Genomic DNA, 20119 nt, shown 5'->3' with positions numbered 1-20119 from the left:
CAGCGCGGCCGCGCCTGCGCACTGCGGCGGCGCCGGGCCGAGAGGAGTCCCGCGGGGTCAGGGCGGGAACGGGACCCCCGGGAGGGGCTTTGGGGGGGCCCTGAGGGTCCCCGAGGGAGCCGGGGCGGGCTCCTGGGGGACTAGGAGGGGGTCTGGGAGAGACCTGGGGGGTGCTCCTGAGGGGCTGGAGGGGGGCACTGGGAGGCCAGAGGAGGCTCCTGAGGGTGCCCGCGGGGGGCTGGGGGGTCCCGAGTGGGCTCCTGCGGGGCCGGGGTGGTCCTGGGGGGTGTCAATCTCCAGGACCCTCCTCCCCACCTCCTGATCTCCGCCCCGCTCTCCTCCCGCAGGGCATGAGCGGCGCCGGGGGCTCGGAGCGGCCGGAGCAGCGGCCGGAGCGGCGGCCGCGCGTGTTTCCCCCGGCAAGTCCCTGCCCGTGCGTGTCCGGCCGGAGCCCCCCGGCCGAGCCCCCGGGGGCCTCCTCACCTCAGGGGTTCCAGCCCCCCATTCCCCCTCGCCTCTCGATTGTATCCGTGTAAAATCATCTTGGGGGCACAACCGCCCCCCGAAACCCCCTTCCGAAGGAGCCTGAGCCGCCTTCCAGTGGGGCACAGGGGCGGTTCCCGGGGGGAATCCTCGGGGTTTGGGTCGGTTGGTGTCTGGGGTCTGTCCCGGGAGGTGACACTGGTTTCCTCTCTCCCCCCCAGATCCCAGCTCTGGGGCAGGATGGGGTCCTGCAGGCGCTGGTGCTTGGAGAGGGGCAGTGCTCGGACCCTGGTGAGCTTCTCCTGCTTCTCTTGGATCAATCCCTGTGTTTCCTGGTGGGAAGGTCACCGGGGGGGCTGGGAAGGACCCCAGGGATCCAGCGGGGAGGTCTCAATCAAATCCATTTGGTCCCAGCTTGTTCCCCAAGACCACCCAAGATAAACCTTGCAGTTGGGATTTTCCCTGGAAAAGGGGAAATCCAACTCCAGGATGTGCTGGGGGGTGTTGGGGGAAGGGAGCAAATCCCCCATCCCGTGTCTCCCACCCGGATCTGACCCTTGTGCTCCTCCCCTCGGGCAGGGATCAGCGAGGAGCAGCTCCGGGCCCGGGAGGAGTGGGAGGCTCTGGAAGAGATCCAGTCAGGTACTGGGAACAACGGGGGCCTGGCAGCTGGAAAGGTCTGGGGAGGAGGGAAGGACCTGGATCCCGGAGGGCAGGATGGGCAGGGGAGCACCTGGGGGGGTTATTTGGGGGCGGAGGGGCGGGAGGGGGTGGGAGACTCCCTGTTTTACCCCTGTTCCCCATGGCTCCACCCTCCTGGGGATCACTCTGGGGGGTCAAGAGTCACTGGGGGTTCAAGGGTCACTCAGGGGGAGCAGAGGTCATTGGGGGGGTCTAACCCCCTCCCTCTCTCCCTGCAGGGTTGGGGCGCACCTCGCCTGTGCCCCCTCCCCCGATTTCCTTCGCGGAGGCGCTGCAGCACTTCCAGAGCTCCGGGCTCTCCCAGAGCCGGGTACGGCCCGGGGGCAGGGCAGGAATTAGGGCTGGGGGGCACCCAGCCCCCCTCCCCCCGGGGGCTCAGCCCTGACGGGTCTGGGGTCTCTCCCGCAGAGGAAGGTCCGGGGGCCAGGGCGCCGGGGGGGCCTGTCCGTGCTGCTGCGCTGCCTCGGGGGGCCCCCCCGGCTCCGGCCGCAGCTCCGGGGGGAGCGGGAGCTGGTGCTGGCCATGGCACAGTGTGAGTGGCCCCGGGTCCCCTCTGCTCCCGGCTCTGGGGAGCGCTGGATCTCATCCCCCTGCCCGTTCCCCGTGGACATGGCTCCGGGCAGGATCCCCCCAGCCCCTCCTGCCCCTCAGTCCGTGCACAGATGGGATGGGATGGGATGGGATGGGCTGGGAATCCCCCAGTCCCTCAGCATGGGGGGGTCATGTCTGCCCATCCCAGGGGTTCCCACACAGGGAAACCTTGGGACTGTGGGTTTGGGGGCTGAGGGGCCATTTTAGGGCACCAAGGGGGTTTTGAAAGTGCCAGGTGGTATTTTTTAGGTGCCGAGGGGCATTTTTGAGGGGGCTGTGGTTGGGTTTTGGGCACCAAAGGGCATTTTTTGGGCACTGTGGGATTTCTTAGAGTGTAGGGGGTGTTTTTTGGGCACCAGGGGGTGTTTTTAGGTGCTGCAGGGTGTTGTTTGGGTGCCAAGATGCATCTTTTGGGTGCTGAGGGCTGAGTTTTGGGTAGCCAGGGGGTGTTTTTTCGGAGCCAAGGGGCGTCTCTTGGGGAGCTGTGAGTATTTTTAAGGTGGTTTTGGGCTCTGGGGTGGGTTTTTGGAGGATGGTCTGTTGTTTGAGGCGCTGAGGGGCGTTTTGGGGGCAGCGGGGGCTGTTTTTGGGGTGCTGAGGGCTGGTTTTGGGTGCCGGGGAGTGTTTTTTAGATCCCAGGGGTGTTTTTAGCCACGTGGGGCGTTCCTTCCCCCCGGGGTGTCCCTCCCTCCCCCCTGCCAGGCGCCCTGGATGACTCGGAGTGGGTGCACATGCGGATCCTCCAGACCATCTACCGGCAGCTGACTCACTCCCGCGGGGGCTGCCCCCGCTATGGGACACACTGGGAGGAGCTGGGATTCCAGGGTAGGACTGGCAACGAGCTCTGGCCATTCCCAAACTCCACCTGAACCTCCCCTGGAGCAGCTCTGTCCTATCCCAGCTCCCTCAGCCACTCCCTGTGCTCCAGCCCCATCTCCATTGCCCTTCCCTGGACACGCTCCAGCACCTCAGTGTCCTTCTTGGACCCCAAAATTCATCCCAGGATTTGAGGTGCAGCCTCACCCCAATCCTCACACTCTTCTCCGTATGCCTACAAAATTCCCAAGGGCACCCTCAATCCCTTTATTCATAAAGATAGTAAGTCAAACTGGCCCCAGTACAACTGGACTGCTTGGCCAGGTCATCCCAGTACCACGTGCCTAAAAAAGCTGGTAATTCCTGGAAAAGTGTGGGAGCAGGAGTGTATCAGGGGGAGCAGGGTTGGTTAATGCCCAGGTGAGTGAGGTGGTGGCCCCATTAGAGACCTTCCCTGGAAGCTTTCCCTCCAGAAAGGGAATCCCCAGGATTCCTGTACCCTGGAAGTGCAGTGACAGGGAATAAACAGCCCACGGAATGGAAGGTGACAGGGAGTGACTCCATGCTGTCCCTGCCCCCCCAGGTGTGGATCCTGGGACCGACCTGCGTGGGACAGGAATGCTGGGGCTGATGCAGATCCTGTTCTTCGTCCTGGACTCCCGAACATTGTCGCTGGCCAGGGAGATCTTCCAGCTCTCCCAGCATGAAACCCAGGCACGGCCTTCCCCCTCCTCCCTGCGGGGGGATCTCCCTTGGAATTCCCAGTGCTCTGGGAAAGGGAAGAACAAGAACCTCTCCAGGGATTTTTTTGGGATGCTGAACCCCCTCAGGCTGGTGAGGGGAGGAAGGTGGTGCCCAAAGAGCCCTGATCCAGGCTGGAGCTGAGCTCCAGGTACTGGATTTGTGCTGGGAATGGGATTTTAAAGATTTGATCCTGGCTTAGAGTAGGATAAAAGGGCTGGAGAGTTGGGCAACAGGAAAATGGAAGTGAGTGGAGCCTGTCTCCTTAAATTCCACATTTTAGTCCAGGTTTAAGCCTGGGATACAAGCTCGGCTCAACCGTCAGCATTCATCCGAGCCTGGATCCATAGAGCTGTTATCCCAGTACGTGGGTCTGTCACCCATCCCGTGGGTTTGGGGCCACACAGATCTGGTGTCAAAGGGTTGGAGGTGCCAGAGGGGAGGAGGGTTTTCCATCTGAGCTGCAATAACGCCGGAATTCTGGTTCTCTCGCAGAATTTTCCCTTCTGCATCATGTCCGTGAACATCACCCGGATCGTCATCCAGGCGCTGCGGGAGGAGCGGCTCTCCCGGTGAGGGGGGGCTGCTCTGGGCTCTCAAACCGCATCCAGGGCCCCTCCCGGCATGTGGCCAAGCTCCTCTCCCTGTTTTCCAGGGAATGCAACCGCCGGCAGCAGGTCATTGGGGTGCTGAACGACCTCTATGCCGCTGCCTTCCTGCGGCTCTTCCGCCTCTGGAAGCGGCAGTGCGGGACTGTCGCCGACGCCGGGTCCTTCCTCAAGGGTTTGTCTTCCCGGCTTTTCCTTCTCCTTATTTTCCCTGGGAAAACAACCCCAGGACAACCTGAAGACCCCCCACTGTGTTCTCAGCGCATCCGAGCCCAGTTCCAAGGGCTGTAATGCCCAAGAAGCCCAAACATTCCTCATTTAATCCTCACACTGAGGTTTTCCACAATATTTCCCTATCCCAGTGCTCCAAGGGGTTTTTCCTCTCCCCCATTTTCCATTTCAGAGGGATGCTGTGCCAGGGTGGCTTGGGGTGGGTGACATGTGGGGACGTTCCCTTCTCCCCAGGCTCACACAGAGCCATAGCTTAACCCCAGTCCATGAGTTATTTATTCCAGAGGGGATTGGTGTCCACAGAGCTAATGGATCCCCCGGAAATGGGGATCCACCTGGCACTGCTGAGTCCATCTTCCCTGGATTCCAGTCCCAGGGGGTCAGGCTGGTGCTGAGCTGGGGGTGGAGAGGAGCTTCCCATGCTCCCTCATCCCAAGGAAAACACGATTACACCCTTTCCAAGGGAAAACATTGGGATGCTGGGTCTGTTGGGCGTCTGACACCATCCAGGTGCTGTTCCCCTCAACCTTTTTCCCCTCTGATCCTTCCAGAGCTGGAATTATCCACCAAAAAGAAGCCAAGGCAGTTGCTGAGGTCCCTGGAAGCCTATGTGAGCCACAGCCTTCGGCCTTCCTCTCCTCCCTCCTCTTCCTCCCAGATCCACTTCACTGGCATCTGTGACCCTGTGGTCGAGCTGGAGGGAGATTCCCGACTGATCTGACATGGAGCAGGATGCTGCACAGGGAATTCTGATGGTGGATCAGCCCTTAGAGGGGGACACACCAGTGTCTCCCTTGGTTTGGGGGCTCAGGAAGGGCCAGGAGAGGTCACAGAGCCAGGATTCACCTCCTCCAGGTGGAAATCTCTGGAAGTGAAGGAGGAAAAGGCAGTGGAAGGGGGGAGATTCCATGAACCCCCCAGCCTGGCACTGGGATAGTCCCTCCATCCATCCCAAGTGCAGGGTCCCCGCTGTCCTTACCTTCCCCAGGTGGAGCTGAGGGTGGTGCCAGGCTCCTGGATCCCATCCCGGCTCCAGCAGCACCTGGGGGGAGGGTAACCCCCCCTTTGGGCTGTGGAGGCTTCACTGGGGGCTGGGGGGGAGCAGGACCGGGGAGATGGTGTGGCCCCCCCAGCTGGGGACCCCCAGGGTCACCATGGGGTGTCAGCACCCAAAGAAGTTACTAAAGGGGGGGAAATGAGTGTTTTGGTGGAAGAGTTTTGGATTTGCTGCTGGATTCTGTGGGATCCAGAGGGGGATGGCGAAGCAGGAGCGCCTGGAGCCCAATTTGGGGTGAAATAGGGGTGAAAAAGGTGCTGTAAAGGAGAGAAATGAGGGTTGAGAGCTGCAGGGAGGAGCGTTATCCCCTCTGGGAGCAGCTCTGTGCCAGTGCTTGGGAATGTCCCCAAACCCCTCAAAATGGCGAAAATTCCCCAAAGCCGAAGTCTGGAGAGAAATGAGGGCTTTGGGGGAGAGAAGTGGGGGCTGGTGGGAGAATGGAGCATCATGGCCCCCAAGCCCCCCAAAGGACAACGATTCCTGGGGGCTGGGAATGCTGCTGGATGGAAAAACATCCAATAAATGGGCAAAAAGTAGCCTGGAATTAGGGATTTGCCTTCCTGATTCTGAATTATTGTGGGAATTGGGATGGGGGGGAACCCTTTGGGGGTGTTTTGGGGCAGGGGTGAGGTGAGGCTCTCACAGACCTGGGCTCGGTGAGGCTGGGGGGGAAGGCAGGTAGTGGGGGAAGGGATGTGGGTGCTGGGAAGGGACATGGGTACCAGAGGGGAATGCAGGTACTGTGGAAGGGATGTGGGTGCTGGGGGAGGTCCCAGGGAGGGTTGCAGGTACTGGGAAGGGATGCAGGAGCAGGGGGTTGGGTGTGGGATGCAGGTACCAGGGAGGGATGTGGGTATTGGGGGATGCAGATACCAGGAAAGGGTCCCAGTTCCCCGGGAGGTTGCAGGTGCTGGGGGGCAGGAGCAGAGCCCGGAGCGGGACCTGCCGGGGCTGATCCCCGTCTGTCCCCTGGTGCCACCCAGTTCCACTCCAGGGCCAGGGCTCAGCACCCCCAACCCGCTCCTCACTCCTAAAACCCCACGGAGACCGGAGACAACAGGACTGGCAGTGACAGGGACAGACACGGACACTGGGACAGCAATGACAGGGACACCAGGACAGACACGGACACTGGGACAGCAGTGACAGGGACACCGGGACAGACACGGACACTGGGACAGCAATGACAGGGACACCAGGACAGACACGGACACTGGGACAGCAGTGACAGGGACACCGGGACAGACACGGACACTGGGACAGCAATGACAGGGACACCGGGACAGACACGGACACTGGGACAGCAGTGACAGGGACACTGGGACAGCAATGACAGGGACACCGGGACAGACACGGACACTGGGACAGCAGTGACAGGGACACTGGGACAGCAATGACAAGGACACTGGGACAGACACGGACACTGGGACAGCAGTGACAGGGACACTGGGACAGCAATGACAAGGACACTGGGACGGAGACCAGGACCTGCACCAACAGCAACAGCAGAGTCAGGAGTGACAGTGACACCGACAACGGCACTGGCACCAACGCTGGCAGCAGCACTGGGATGGGCAGTGCCAGTGACCCCAGGACGGGCACCAGCAGCAGCAGGAACGGGCTGTGAGGTGCGGGCTGGGCAGCAGGGGTGCAGGCAGAGGTGTAGGGCAGGGCGTGGGCAGCACAAAAGACTGTGGGCAGGGGTATGGGCAGGACAGCACCAGTAGGGCCCAGCAGGCAGGGAGCAGGGGGCTGCAGGCAGGGACCGCAGGCAGGGCCATCAGACAGCATGTCAAGGGTCCCCCTCCTCCACTGCCCCACACCCCTGTCCCCCTGCACCCCAGGCCACCCCTTAGTGCTGCCCCCTGCCCCCAGAGCCAGCAGGTCCATGGGGAGCCCCAGGGGCAAGTACTCGGTCCAAGTCACAGCTGCATCGGTGCCACTGTCACCATCCTCATCCTCATCACCATCCTTGTCCTTGTCACCATCCCCATGCTGGTGGTCTTGGTCATGCTGTGGGTGCCCTGAAAACCACCTTGGTGGCCACTGTCATTGTCCTCTTCTCAGCCAACGTGGTTGTGGGCTGCTGGTCCTTTGGGAGGACACAGTGTGAGGGGGCCCTGGCCTTGGATGGGCTCTTCTGCACAGAACCCCTGGCCTCCAGGGACTCCCCGGCCACCGCAGACCCGAGGCCTCCATGAACCCTGCAGACCCCCTGGGCACCATAGACCCTCAGTCTGGGGGGATTTGAAGCCCCATGAGGTGATGAAGGAGTGATTTCTAGGCTGTCAGCCAACCCCACATATTACAAGTAGTTCTACAGGGGAGCAAACAAGGACAATTGTCCTCAGAAACCCTCCCATGGTGAGCGGGGACCCCGATGTGCTGATTGGACCATCCCCCAGGGAAGTCTGTGCTTCCCTGGGGCCTGGGTAAGGAACATTCCTGGTCTGGTCTGGTCTGTCTGGCTGACTGTCCCCCTCCAGGAGTTGCCCAGGTTGGCAGTGATGAGACTGAAGGGAGAAGCCCAAGGATACTTATAGGGACTTTAGGGCATGGGGGCAGTTGGCCAAAGGAGGAGGTGCCCAGCTCGTGCTCTCAGCTCCCCCAGCACCAGGGCAAGTACTGAGAGGGGCAGGAAAACTGCCCTGATGGATCCATGGCAGAGGCTGCTGCCATGGGCGGCATTTGGCGGTTTGACCCTGGGGTGGTTTAGGTGGCCCTGGACCTGCTGGGAAGAAGCCAAGGCAGTTGCTGAGGTCCCTGGAAGCCTATGTGAGCCACAGCCTTCGGCCTTCCTCCCCTCCCTCCTCTTCCTCCCAGATCCATTTCACTGGCATCTGTGACCCTGAGGCCCAGCTTGGCCTCATGTCCTCACTGGGACATACTGGGGTGTCCCTTCAGATGGGGAGGTGGGCTCCAAACTCCCACAGGCCCCCGGCTGAGCCCCAGGTGCTCCTTTGGGAAGCCTGGGAGCAGATCCTGCTCAGCTGAGTGACGTAGCTCTGGTGTCCTCTCTGTCACCTGGGAGTGGGATGGCACCTGTGAGGCAGAGGGTGGGAGGGGAGCACAGCACCCCAGGCTCAGGCAGGAGAGAAAAAAAGGAGGATTTTATCCTCCGAGGGGATGGTGGGGATGAGAGGGATGGGAGATGGAAACACCAGGAGCACCCGGGTGATCCTACACTGCCTGCCTTACCCTCTCCAAGTCTTTTCCCTCCCACTTCCAGAGAATTCTTCTTCCCATGGCTGAGAATGGGGAAAACAGCCTCATCCAGCTTCCCCAGTGTCGCGGTCCGAAGGGAAGAGGGGACAGGACACGAGGAAGGGTGCAAGCAGACTTGTTTATTCAGGCGTGCGCCCGATTCTTAACCGTCCCGCCAGAGGAAGGGGGCAGAACCTCGGGTGGGCTATCAGACAGACAAATGGGGGAGCAAATCAGAACAGGGCACAGGCAAAAGGGGGAGGAGGAAGCCTGGGCATGTGCAGTTGTGCACTGTGTAGCATGAATACAGTGAAACCACATAATAACAGTAAAGTCCATATGAAAGTCCTGCCAATTGCTGTATGCTTTTCTCCATGCCTGGAACTGTTCCCATCCTGAATCTTGCTTCTCCACATCTCACGTTTCTTATTAGTTTGAAAAATGCCTGTTGCGATAGTCCTTCTTGCAGCATGCTGTGACACAGGAAATAGTTAGTGACAAAACAAACAGAGAAAGCAAAATTTCAAAACAAGTGGACAGCTGCATTTGCTGAGTGACTCCCCCCCTAAAAATTGTTTCCAGCCCGAGATGCTACTGCTCCATGGTGTCTCTATGGACTACAAGATCCTGGAAAATAAACAGAACATGTTAGAAGGGAGAATTTAGGATTGGGATCACATGATAAGGGCATAACTTGCATAATCAGTTCATCTGATTCAAGTTGAACTGCAGGGATTGTTGTGGTTTCCTGGCACTTGCTGAAGGGATGGGCTACGCAGGATGGAACGTGGTTGAGGGGGTGCTGCCTTGTTTCTTGACAGCTCACAGGTGCACTGTTTAAGATCTGGCACTGAATTAAAAGTCACTTTTCTCTTTAAGTCTGGTGACTTTTTAGGAGGCAGCAGTTCTCCATAGATGTTAGTAAGAGACCTGCAATCTTTTGTCCAGTGTCTGCCTTTCCCACATCGTTTGCATGGCGTCTTGGGAAGCTCAGTCTTTGTAGTTAATTGTGGGCAGTTCTTTTTAATATGTCCTGTCTCCCCACAGTGAAAACAGGTTTGTGGTCCAGCTAAAGCTTCAGCTATTAGTCTTGCTTTATGAGAATTAGACCCCACATTCTTACAAGCTTCTATCATCTCCAGGAGTGTGGGATCTTTTAGCATTTTTAAGGCTTGTTGGCAATCCTCGTTAGCCTTTTCAATCACAAGTTTATTAAACAAAATGTCTTGGCTTTCCTTTTGCTGGACTTGCCGTGCTATAGCTTCCCTTAGCTGGGTTATAAAGTCCACAAAAGGTTCTGTTGAGCCCTGATGAATTAGGGTGAAGGAGGGTGTTTGGACATATGCATCAGCAACCTTTTTAAAGGCTTCCATTGCCAGATCTTTTGTAATATCTAGGTATTTTAAATCCACAAGAGCCTGGTCTTGTCGGCTGGCATAGTTGCCTTCTCCATACAGCATATCAATAGCATTGTTAACAGGAATACCACGCCTCTCCATCTTTTCATTGACATATTTAACTATAAGACGTTTCCATTCCGCTTCAAAAACGGATGCCTGCACGGTGGATAACAGCCCATTAATTACCGCTTTGATATCATAAGGTATTAACTGGCAGGCGAGAAAAAACGATTCAAAAAGTCCAACGGTATAGGGTGAGCCTAAACCGTACTCTACAATTGCTTTTTTGATGTCCTTTAACATAGTATAAGACACCGGACGCCACTCGGGGGCATGACCTTCCTCTAGGTAAATTGGAAAAGCTTTTAAAAACTCGGCATCGTTAGCCTGTGCGGCTTCTGTCCGGAAAGCTTTCCAAATATCGTTGCATGGAAGAGAGGCATTTGCCATCCTGCAACTGCCGGGAGCCTCGGTAACAAAAGCTTCATGGGCGTGGCCATCTTCCCGGGTGTTATCATCGGAAGAGGCTCTGGCCCTGCTCCTTAGTTTCCGTCTACCCCGGGAGGGTGATGATGTGGGGGTAGAGGCAGCGCTGGAGGGAGAGGGCATTCTGGTGGGAGGGTCCGTGGTCGTGCCGGGGGCGTAGGGGGGCAGGCGCGAAGGCGGGCTGGGGGGTGGTGCCGGCCGAGCTTCCATGGACGGGCTGGGGGGTGGTGCCGGCCGAGCTTCCATGGACGGGCTGGGGGGCGGTGCCGGCGGGAGACGCGCGAAATCTTTGCATGCTGTTTCTCCACGCTGCGCGCGCTCCCGCACTCGCTCCCCACTCTCCTGGGTTTCGCTCACGAGGCCGCTTAGTTCACCCACGCCATGATGCCGGTATTCCGTGCTCTGTTTCTCCCTCCCGCCGTCCGCGGTCTCCCCCGCCCCCCCGCCACTCCGGGACCCACGGGGCTTGTCCATTTTTGGGGATGGGGGCTTGGATTTTTGCTCAGATTCTTGGAGATTTTCATTGGAACTCATCAACTGATGCTCTAGCATCATCAGAATCAATCTTCAGGCAATTAATGCCTCAGTAGCAATTTTGTCTCCCCTCTCTTTCGCTCTCCAGATATTGTATCCAATTTTCTCCCAGTCTTTTCGAGACATGTTGTTGGAGATTGCTTCCCCTCTGTTTTCAAGCCATTTAGCAAGGGATTTTGCGGATTTTTTGTCTAAAGGGTGTCCATTTTCCAAAATAAAGTCTTTAAGCTTGCGGTATACAAACTTTTGAGGGGTAGATAGCGAGAGGCCCATTGCGAAATTACTTACGCTTCTGTTGGTCTGTAGTTGGTTTTAAAGTTGATTTTGTGAGGGTGGGAGATGGGATTAGAGGTTTTTCCCGGAGCTCACCTTTCTTGGTGCAGTGGCTATCTTGCCGTAATCTGGGGTTCTACCGGGAAGGACCAGCGAGACGAAAACGCTTCTCTCAGCGCTGTCTAAGCCCTTTGTGGCGTGGGAGAGGTTTTCTTAAGGTAAAAACCTTTTCTGCCCCACGTTGGGCGCCATCTGTCGCAGTCCGAAGGGAAGAGGGGACAGGACACGAGGATGGGTGCAAGCAGACTTGTTTATTCAGGCGTGCGCCCGATTCTTAACCGTCCCGCCAGAGGAAGGGGGCAGAACCTCGGGTGGGCTATCAGACAGACAAATGGGGGAGCAAATCAGAACAGGGCACAGGCAAAAGGGGGAGGAGGAAGCCTGGGCATGTGCAGTTGTGCACTGTGTAGCATGAATACAGTGAAACCACATAATAACAGTAAAGTCCATATGAAAGTCCTGCCAATTGCTGTATGCTTTTCTCCATGCCTGGAACTGTTCCCATCCTGAATCTTGCTTCTCCACACCCCAGCCTTATTGCCCATCCCTGCCCACTCTAAGGATGTGACAGGGAGGTAAATCCACATGGGCCACTGGTTTTCCTCGGGTTCCCCATTTACAGCCTCTCTGTCATTATTCCTCCCCAAAACTGAGCAGTATAAGCCCCCAGCAATGGGGCTCTCCTTTCTCCTTCCCGTTCCCTTCCCCCTCACGTCACCCAGCCCTGCTGACCCATCACGAGGCACAAATCCCAGGATCATTATCACTATTTTATTTATTTATTTCCAGCCTCTTGTGCTTCCCTTCCAACCAGACAGGACTTTGACACTGTTCCCAAGCTTTTCCCAGGTGACAGAAGGACTTTTGTACTGCTCAAGGAGCAGCTGCTTGTGCCATCGATGCCTTGGGGCGACGGGGGAAGAGCAGCCCCCAAACACTGGGAATGTCGGGGCGTGGGGGTCCTGCTGCCCCCAGAAATGATTTTGGAAGCACTGGACAGCCCACAAGTACCATTGCTCTCAAAACAGCTCTGGGGGCTGCAGGTGAAGGTGGGTGTTTGCTGGGGGATGCAGGTGGAGGTTGATGCTCTTCTCATGCTCCACTGGTGGGATCCAGCAGCTCTGGGTGCTTGATGCTGTTACCTGCTGGTGCTGCCTGTTTTGGGGTTACCGTGACTTCTCTCCTGGCCATGGCTCTGTGGGGCAGCTCTTGGGGACCCTCTTCATGGCCAGAGACAAGCACTGGATGTGGTGGTGGAAGGGGATGCGTTTCAGGTGGGTGAGGTGCCAGACAATCTGGCTGGGAATGGGAATGGCATCTTCCTGGATTGAAATCCTTGGCTTTGCACAGAGATGGATCTGCTACAGGTGTGTGACAGCGGAGAATGCGGAGGTGGAGGTGATGTGGTGGCCAGTGGGGAGTCCCTGATGGTGGGACAGCAGGTGTTAGTTTCCCTTCTTGGCATTGGTGGCCTCCAAGCTTTTCTTCAGCCTCACCAAGTCAACGTAGAGGTTGCGCTTGAGGATGCTGCTGGCGCAGATGATGGCTCCTTGCAGGGCTCCCATGAAGCCACCCAGGCACAAATCCTGCCCTGGAAGGAGGGAGCAGTGGCCACAGTCCCCCTGTGAGCAGCCCTCGCTCCCCATTCTATCCCAGCCGACCACAAATGCTGGTTTGGGCATCACCTTCCCCACCTTCCAGCTGCCCCCACACCATCCCTGGGGTCTGAACCCACAACTCCCTCCCTGTTTGACCCCTTCCTTCTCCCCAGCAGGAAAAGGGCCTCATCCTGCCCCATTCTGCACTGGGCAAGGAGACAACCCCACAGAGCTGGAGGAGCACAGCCCTTTCCTCCTCCCCTTGGGACTGTGGAACTCCACTTTTCCAGCAGCCCTTCCACTGCTCCACAGCACTGCAGTGGCTCTTCCCTTCAGGATCGGAGGTTTTCTGCCCCCACACCCCGCTCCCCCAGAGCTGTCCCCATCTGAGGACACTGCTGGCCCTGTCACCTGTCAGGTAGAGGTTGGGGACAGCCGTCTGTGCCCGCACAGCAGCCACGACCTCGGCCTGCAGGCGGGGGATGCTGTGGTCGGTGCCGTACGACTCCCCACGGGGGCTGCCGATGTAGTGCTGGTTGGTTAGGGGTGTCCCGCCCGAGAGGTACTCAACCTGCAGGGGTAGGGGAACAGGGTGGTCTGCAGGGTACCAGGACAGTGGGGGGAAGTCCTGTGCTCCAGAAAGCTGTTTTTGTGGGGTACGGGCTGAGATGAGTTCCCTCGCAGACCCTTGGGTGGTGGTTCTGCCCAGCTTTGGTTCTGAAGGACCATCCTGGGACAGTTGTCCAGGTCTGCCCAGGTTGGACAGGGCTCGGAGCAACCTCATCTAGTGGAATGTGTGTCTGCCCATGCAGGGGGTCGAACGGGATGAGCTTTAAAGTCCCTTCCCACCCAAAGCACTCCATGGTTCCAGGATCACTCACCCCCGCACTGTGAGGAGGCAGCAGTGATGGGTTAGTGAGATGCTGGAGCTCACGTCCAGCAGGTTCAGCCCCAGCTCCAGTGTTGGGTGTGTAGAGGGGACCCAGAGAGGAGCTGGAGGACCCCTGACACCCAAGTTTAGGACCTCCAAACCCCGAGTTTCCTCACCCTGCCCTCAATGCGGGGGTAGAGCTTGTAGACAGTCTGCATGACAGCGTCCACAAAGGTCTTCTTCGAGTCCTCGTAGTCATCACCCCTCTTGTGGACCTGCTTGTCCTTCCACTCCTCAAACCACTCGTACCTGGCGAAGGTGACAATGGCCAGCGTGGATTTACCTGCGGGAAGACAAGGATGGGGCACTTATCCTTCTGCCCACACTCACCCCACTCTGCTGCCCCAAACCCTCCCCACCCAAACCCAGGGGATGTCCCCAGGTCTTTGGGGTTCCGTGTCCTTCATCCAGGTATCTCAAAGGCTGCACTCCATGAGCCACCTGCTCAGCAGCTTTGACCATAGATAGCTGAGCAGAAACTCCTTGCTGGATGTCACCAAACCCCAACAAGAGTTTTGGAGCCCCTCACAAACATTTGTGGTTGGGCTTCAGCCTCACCTGGGTGTCTCATTTCCCAGGTGGGGTCCTTGGAGGAGGGGCAGGTGACAAAGAGGAAAGGTATGTTCTTGGCAGCTTCTTCTCTGGATGAATCCAGGTAGCTCTTCATGCTGCAGGGAGATGCAAGGGTCAAGGTGGGGTTCGGTGCACACCTTTGCCTGAATCCTCATTACACCTGAATCCCTGTTTTCTGAGTCACTGCCCAGGAATTCATCTCCTTATGCTCAATGAAGCAGGTCCATCCAAGGTGAAGCCAAACCTACATTCCATCCAAGTCACTCCCTGGGTACACGAAGTAGTTGGTGGGCTCCAGCCCCAGCTCTTCCCTTGAGCCGTTGAGGCCGATGAAGACGGTGAGACAGCCCTCGCTGTGGGCCACCAAGCGCAGCTGGGACTGGATCTCTGCCACAGGGAGAGAAACAGGGCAATCAGTCTTTTCTGGGGAAAATCAGGCTTTTCTAGGATCCTCTGCTATGAAGTGGTTTCTCCAATCCTGACCCCCTCCCACCAAACCCTGCCCTTCCCACCCACCCGCCCGTCCCCATTCCCACCCAAGTGTGCCCCTTCCACCCAGTTGTGCCTCTTCCACCCATCCACGCCCTCTTCCTACCCACCTGTTCCCCCTTCCCACACACCCACCCAACCATCTCCATTCCTGCTGGTGCCCCTTCCATCCAGTTGTGCCCCTTCCCATCCACCCCGTCCCCTTCCTCCCCACCATCCCACTATGCCCCCATCCATGCCCCTTCCACCCACCCTTGCCCCTTCCAGCAGATTTTTTGGCAGCTCTAAACCCAACTTCAGGTGGACATTCCACCAGCTTCCACAAATTTCAAGGCCCTACACTGTGCTTTTTAGGGAATCCTCACACCCAACCAGGACTTTGCTAACTACGGCCAATTCTGGCTGATTAATTTAGGCCTAATTAAAACCCCCGTGAAGAAATGAGTGGCCAGGGCCGTGTTTTTAGGGCTGTGGCACAGGAACAATTTAACGTTAAATCAAACGTTAATTGATAAATCCGCTTTGGGATGAAGCTTAGGACAGGATTAACGCTGTAACCCTGCCAGGGCCCGGTACCTGGCAGGGCCTGCGCCTCCGGTGGCAGCAGCTTCTCGTAGGTGTTGAATATCCCGGCGTCCGAAATGACTATGGGAGCGTAGATGTTCACCAGATCTTGGCCTTTTTTGACACTCACACCTGGGAGGGAAAATCCAGAGCGGGAGGAGCGGTGCTGGTGAAGGGACCCCCCGCACCGGGGAGCGACCCCGCGCCCCGTCCCGCGCCGGTGCTCACCGCAGGCTCTGCCCTGGGAGTCCAGCAGGATCCTCTCCACTGGTGCCTTCCCAAACACGTTGCCTCCGGCTTTCCGGATCACGGAAATGGTGTGGAAGGCGATTTCCCCGGAACCGCCTTTGGGGTACCACGCACCGCGGAGGAAGTGGTTCACCAGGATGCTGTGCAAGGAGAAGCTGACCTTGGAGGGGATCACACCTGGGAAAAGGGGCAGCCAAGGTGGGTTTGGGCCAAATCACGGGTTTGGGGCTTATCCTAAAGGGTTTAGCATGAGGAACACCATAGACATGACACTGGGAAGAAGGAGGGATGCAGGTGAGGAACTTGGAGGAGCGGGGAGGACGTTGGGCACGGGCGTCCCCGTGGCAAAGCCTGCGGTCACCAACCCAACCAAGTCGTGGCGGACCATGAGCAAAGCCCTGGGCGATGGGATGGAGGCAAGGGGGAGGTTCGGGGGTTCCAAGTGGGGACATTCCCTTGTACAGGACCGATGCTGCCCTACTGGGAAGGTGAAGGACGTGGAGGGAACGAGATGGAGATGAGCAACAGGGACACGTGGATAACCCACCGGTGACTTGGGGACAAGGATACTGGTGGAGCACCCACCACGCAGCAGCCCTCCCCCACACACCTCCCGAGGGCATGGGAAAAAGGGGTTTCTTGCCTTTTTTTTTGTTTGTTTCTAAAGGGTTTGACGCCACCTTGGAGCCTCCTGGTCACCTACCATAGGTGGGGAAGAGGTAGCTGAGGACAGCCCGGAGCTCGGGGTTGGGGGTCAGACCCTCCACCACCTCCTTGAGGCTGCGCGAGGCCATGCGGGAGAAGGAGCAGACGCGCGGGAGGAGCCCGGACCAGCACAGGAGCCTTGCCAGGAACTGCGGGAGCATCTTCAGGATGCTTATCAGCACGACCCCACGGCTGGTGCTCTGCAGGGGGAGCGCGGGGTCAGCGGGGCCACGCTTGGGACACACCCCAACGTACTTTTTTCCCCTTAAATTCACTGCTGGGCATCCTGGGGAGCTGTGGACAAGGGGAGCGCTGGCTCCCCAAAGAAGCTTCCCCCCCAAAAATCTCCCTTCAAAAAAGCTCCCCCTAAAAAAGCTCCCTATAAAAACTCCCCCAAAAAAGCTCTCCCCAGTCAGAAAAACTCTGCTCAAAAGCTCCCCCATAAAACTCCTCCAGAAAGGTCCTCCCAAAAAACTCCCCCAGAAAGCTCCATAAAAAAAGGTCCCTCAAAAAATGTCCCCCCAGAAAATCTCCCCAAAAAGATCTGTGACGCTGGGGTTTTGAGGCAGGAAAGGGTGACTTTGGATGTGTTCCCCAACACTTTTGGGACAAGGCCATTATTCCCTGGGGGTGCCCCATATCTGGGTGCCAGGGGGTTTCCCCTCTTTGTGTGATCCTCCAGATCCAAACCCCCTTGTTTTATCCCACTTGGATGCTCCTCTACCTTCACCAGCCGCTGGAACTCATCGATGGCCGCAGCTTCCCCGGGAAACTGCTCCTTCAGCTTCTGGAAATATTCCTGCTCCCCAGAATGGATGTGGTAGGTCCTGCCATCACCCTGGGGGTCCCCCAAAACCACGGCATCGTAGACGGTCGGGAGCCGGGCCCACTCCAGCTGCCCATCCGTCAGCTGGTCCATCAGGAACCGCATCAGGGAGCTCTCCTGCATCTCCCCCACGTAGTGGATCCCTAAAAAAGACATTTTACCGGTTTTGTCCTCTTTTTTTCTTTATTTTTTCCTTTTTCTTCCTTTCTTTTCCCACTCCAGGATGCACCGAATGCACCTCTTGTTTATCCATCCCCTCCCCATCAACTCCATGTGGAAGGGAAAGGTAAAATCTGGGATACACTTGAGGTGAACAGTGCTCGCCATCACATTTTTATTTGGGAATCTGGGGAATTTTGTTACATTTTGGTATTTTTCCTGTTTTTTTCCACCCTGGGATGCACAGGACCCTCCTCTTGTTTTTCCATCCCCACCTCTGCAGCTCCCTATGGAAGGGAAAGGGAAAATCCGGGATACACCTGCCTCCCACTTGGGGTGGATGCTGCTTGCCGTGGTGTTTTTAATTGGGAATTTTGTTACACATCGTGATTTTTCATCTCTGCTGTAAATAATTAATCCTGGAGCTCTGGGAATACATAGAGCTGGACTTTGCCTCACTGCAAGGAGTTTTCCAGGGAGGTGCCAAGTTTGTCCTAAGGTGATATTCCTGGTGCTGAGAGTTACATAGGGGCTGGATATGGGGAATTCAGGGGGGTTGGTGTCCTTCAGCCAGAGAATTTTGGGGTGAAGAGCAGGCTTGTCTCACACAGGGTGGGTGCTGGGGCCCCCTTATCTGACCCCCAGTGGGTGTGATTCCCACCCCGAGTGTGTCCCAGCCCCCTCCTTTGGATCTGGGGGGGAATTTGGAGCCCCAAATCATACCGGTGTCAAACTCGAAGCCCTTCTCGGTGAAGGTGTGGCAGCAGCCCCCCAGCTTCCCGTGCTGCTCCAGCACCAGCACCCGCTGGCCGGTCTTGGCCAGGAGTGCGGCCGCCGCCAGCCCCCCCACGCCGCTGCCCACCACGATGGCATCGAGCTGCGGGGGCACCTTCTCTGCCGAGAACACTGCGGGGACAGCGGGGTGTCAGCAAGGGGGGCACCCCTGGGGCACGGGGCACCCCCAAAACCACGGCGAGGGGGTGGCACCCAGGGGGTGATGCCAGGCTGGGGGGTGTCACCCTCGGGGGGTCACACTGACACAGGGGTGACTCCGACGTTGGGGGGACAATGCCATGTTGGGGGTCTTCAGACTGACCCCACCCGGGGGGAGCAGTGCCACCCTGGGGGGGTCATACTGACACGGGGGGGGACTCCAACGGTGGGGCGATGACAATGCCACACTGAGGGGTGTCAGACTGACACGGGGGGTGACACCACCCGGGGGGACAATGCTACCCTGGGGGGTCATACTAACATAGGGGGGGACTCCGGCGCTGGGGGACAATGCCACCCTGAGGGGTTTCAGAGTGACAGAGGGAGTGACCCCACCCGGGGGAGGACAATGCCATCACCCTGGGGGGGGTGTCCTACTGACAGAGGGGGGGACTCCACATGGGGGGAGGACAATGCCACCCTGGGTGGCATTTTCAGACTGACACGGGGGGCTGACGCCACCCGGGGGGGGGACAATAATAACGCCTTGGGGCGTTGATGCTGCCCCAGGTGGAGATGCTGCCCCGGGGGGCCACGACAGCCCGGGGGGTGATTCCGCTCCAGTGGCAATGCCGGGGCGATTAATGCTACCCCGGCGGGTGACACCGCCCTGAGGGGCCAATGCTGTCCCCGGGGTCGATGCCCGCCGGGGGTCCCGTACCTGTCTTGACGACGCTCCTCCGCACAGCCTTGTCGGTGACGAGCGGCCCCGGCGGGCGGCGGCTGTCGGCGGCGAAGGGATTGCGGCCGCCCGAGACTTGCGGGAACAGGAGGAAGAGGACCGGGATGAGGAAGAGGGGGAGGAGGACGAGGAGAAGGAGGGGGACGAGATAGAGCAGCACCTGCAGCCACATGTTGCTGAGCCGTCCGGCGGAGCGGGAGCCGGGAACGGCGGGAATGGGAATAACAGGGGCGAGGGGGACAAGGCCGATAAGGACGGTGGAAAAGGGGCACGGCACCGGCGCTGGGCGGGAGGACCGCGGGAGGGGCGGGCGTTGGCACTGGGAACTGGGAGCCGGAACCGAGTCACGGAACCGGGTACTGGGGGCGGGCACTGGGATTCCTGGAGCTGGAACCAGGAAGCAGGCAGTGGCTGCTGCGAGCTGGCACCGGGAGCTGTCACAGGGCACTGGGAGCTGCAAGCAGGACGGAGGCACTAGGCACTGGGCACTGGGAGCCGGCACTGGGAGCTGGGAGCCAGCACTGGGATATGGAGTCACAGGGTCACTTGGAGTTGTCACAGGGCACTGGGAGCTGGGTCTGGGAACTGGCACTGGGCACTAGGAGATGGGAAGGGGGCACTGGGAGCTGACACCGGGAGCTGGTAGTGGGATACTGGGAGTTGGGAGTGGCACTGAGAGCTCGGACCGAGCACTGGGAGCTGAGACTGGGTACTGGTCCCGGGGACTGGCCACCCCTGCCCCAGCGCCTGTAGCCCCGCCCCACTGTCCCCAGTCCCCGCCCCTCGATCAGAGTCCCGCCTCCTGTGCATGGCCCCGCCCCCATCATAGCCCCGCCCTCTGGTCCCGCCCGTCTCCGTTCCCGCGCTCTGGCCCTCGCGCGCCCCCGTCACCGCCCCGCGCGGTGCACGCCGGGAGTTGTAGTCCCCGTCTCTCCCAGCGAGCGGCGGCGGGGACTCCAGCTCCCGGCGTGCAGCGCGGCCGCGCCTGCGCACTGCGGCGGCGCCGGGCCGAGAGGAGTCCCGCGGGGTCAGGGCGGGAACGGGACCCCCGGGAGGGGCTTTGGGGGGGCCCTGAGGGTCCCCGAGGGAGCCGGGGCGGGCTCCTGGGGGACTAGGAGGGGGTCTGGGAGAGACCTGGGGGGTGCTCCTGAGGGGCTGGAGGGG

At 58.8% G+C, this 20119-nt stretch overlaps 2 protein-coding genes across 9 annotated transcripts; one reads left to right on the top strand and one right to left on the bottom strand.

Moving 5' to 3' along the window:
• The first annotated feature begins 191 nt into the window (after positions 1-191).
• LOC135403599 (ELMO domain-containing protein 3-like) lies at positions 192-5778 on the top strand. Of its 7 annotated transcripts, none has more exons than XM_064637767.1 (10): positions 213-433; positions 705-774; positions 1063-1125; positions 1404-1495; positions 1594-1717; positions 2409-2601; positions 3176-3306; positions 3829-3905; positions 3989-4116; positions 4724-5778. In XM_064637767.1, the coding sequence occupies exons 1-10, from the start codon at positions 351-353 to the stop codon at positions 4891-4893; spliced, it is 1131 nt and encodes a 376-aa protein (XP_064493837.1). In that variant the 5' UTR covers positions 213-350; the 3' UTR covers positions 4894-5778. The 7 variants fall into 7 exon arrangements, 5 of the variants coding, with proteins under 5 accessions (XP_064493838.1, XP_064493837.1, XP_064493839.1 ...); XM_064637769.1 differs by having other exon boundaries at positions 215-419; positions 2479-2601; XM_064637766.1 differs by having other exon boundaries at positions 348-419; positions 3176-3426.
• A 6165-nt stretch (positions 5779-11943) lies between these two features.
• On the bottom strand, positions 11944-19268 carry LOC135403590 (all-trans-retinol 13,14-reductase-like). 2 transcript variants are annotated; one of them, XM_064637740.1, is made up of 11 exons: positions 18935-19268; positions 18004-18186; positions 17020-17264; positions 16294-16495; positions 15570-15767; positions 15354-15473; positions 14537-14675; positions 14274-14383; positions 13832-13998; positions 13196-13355; positions 11944-12777 (listed from the first exon to the last, which is right to left on the bottom strand). In XM_064637740.1, the coding sequence occupies exons 1-11, from the start codon at positions 19125-19127 to the stop codon at positions 12632-12634; spliced, it is 1863 nt and encodes a 620-aa protein (XP_064493810.1). In that variant the 5' UTR covers positions 19128-19268; the 3' UTR covers positions 11944-12631. The 2 variants fall into 2 exon arrangements, with proteins under 2 accessions (XP_064493810.1, XP_064493811.1); XM_064637741.1 differs by lacking the exon at positions 18004-18186.
• Positions 19269-20119: the final 851 nt, after the last annotated feature.

Source organism: Pseudopipra pipra, chromosome 28, assembly GCF_036250125.1.
Source record: "Pseudopipra pipra isolate bDixPip1 chromosome 28, bDixPip1.hap1, whole genome shotgun sequence".
Taxonomy (NCBI): Eukaryota; Metazoa; Chordata; class Aves; order Passeriformes; family Pipridae; genus Pseudopipra; species Pseudopipra pipra.
Note: the sequence above shows the minus strand (reverse complement) of the source record. Positions and strands in the feature narration are given on the sequence as shown.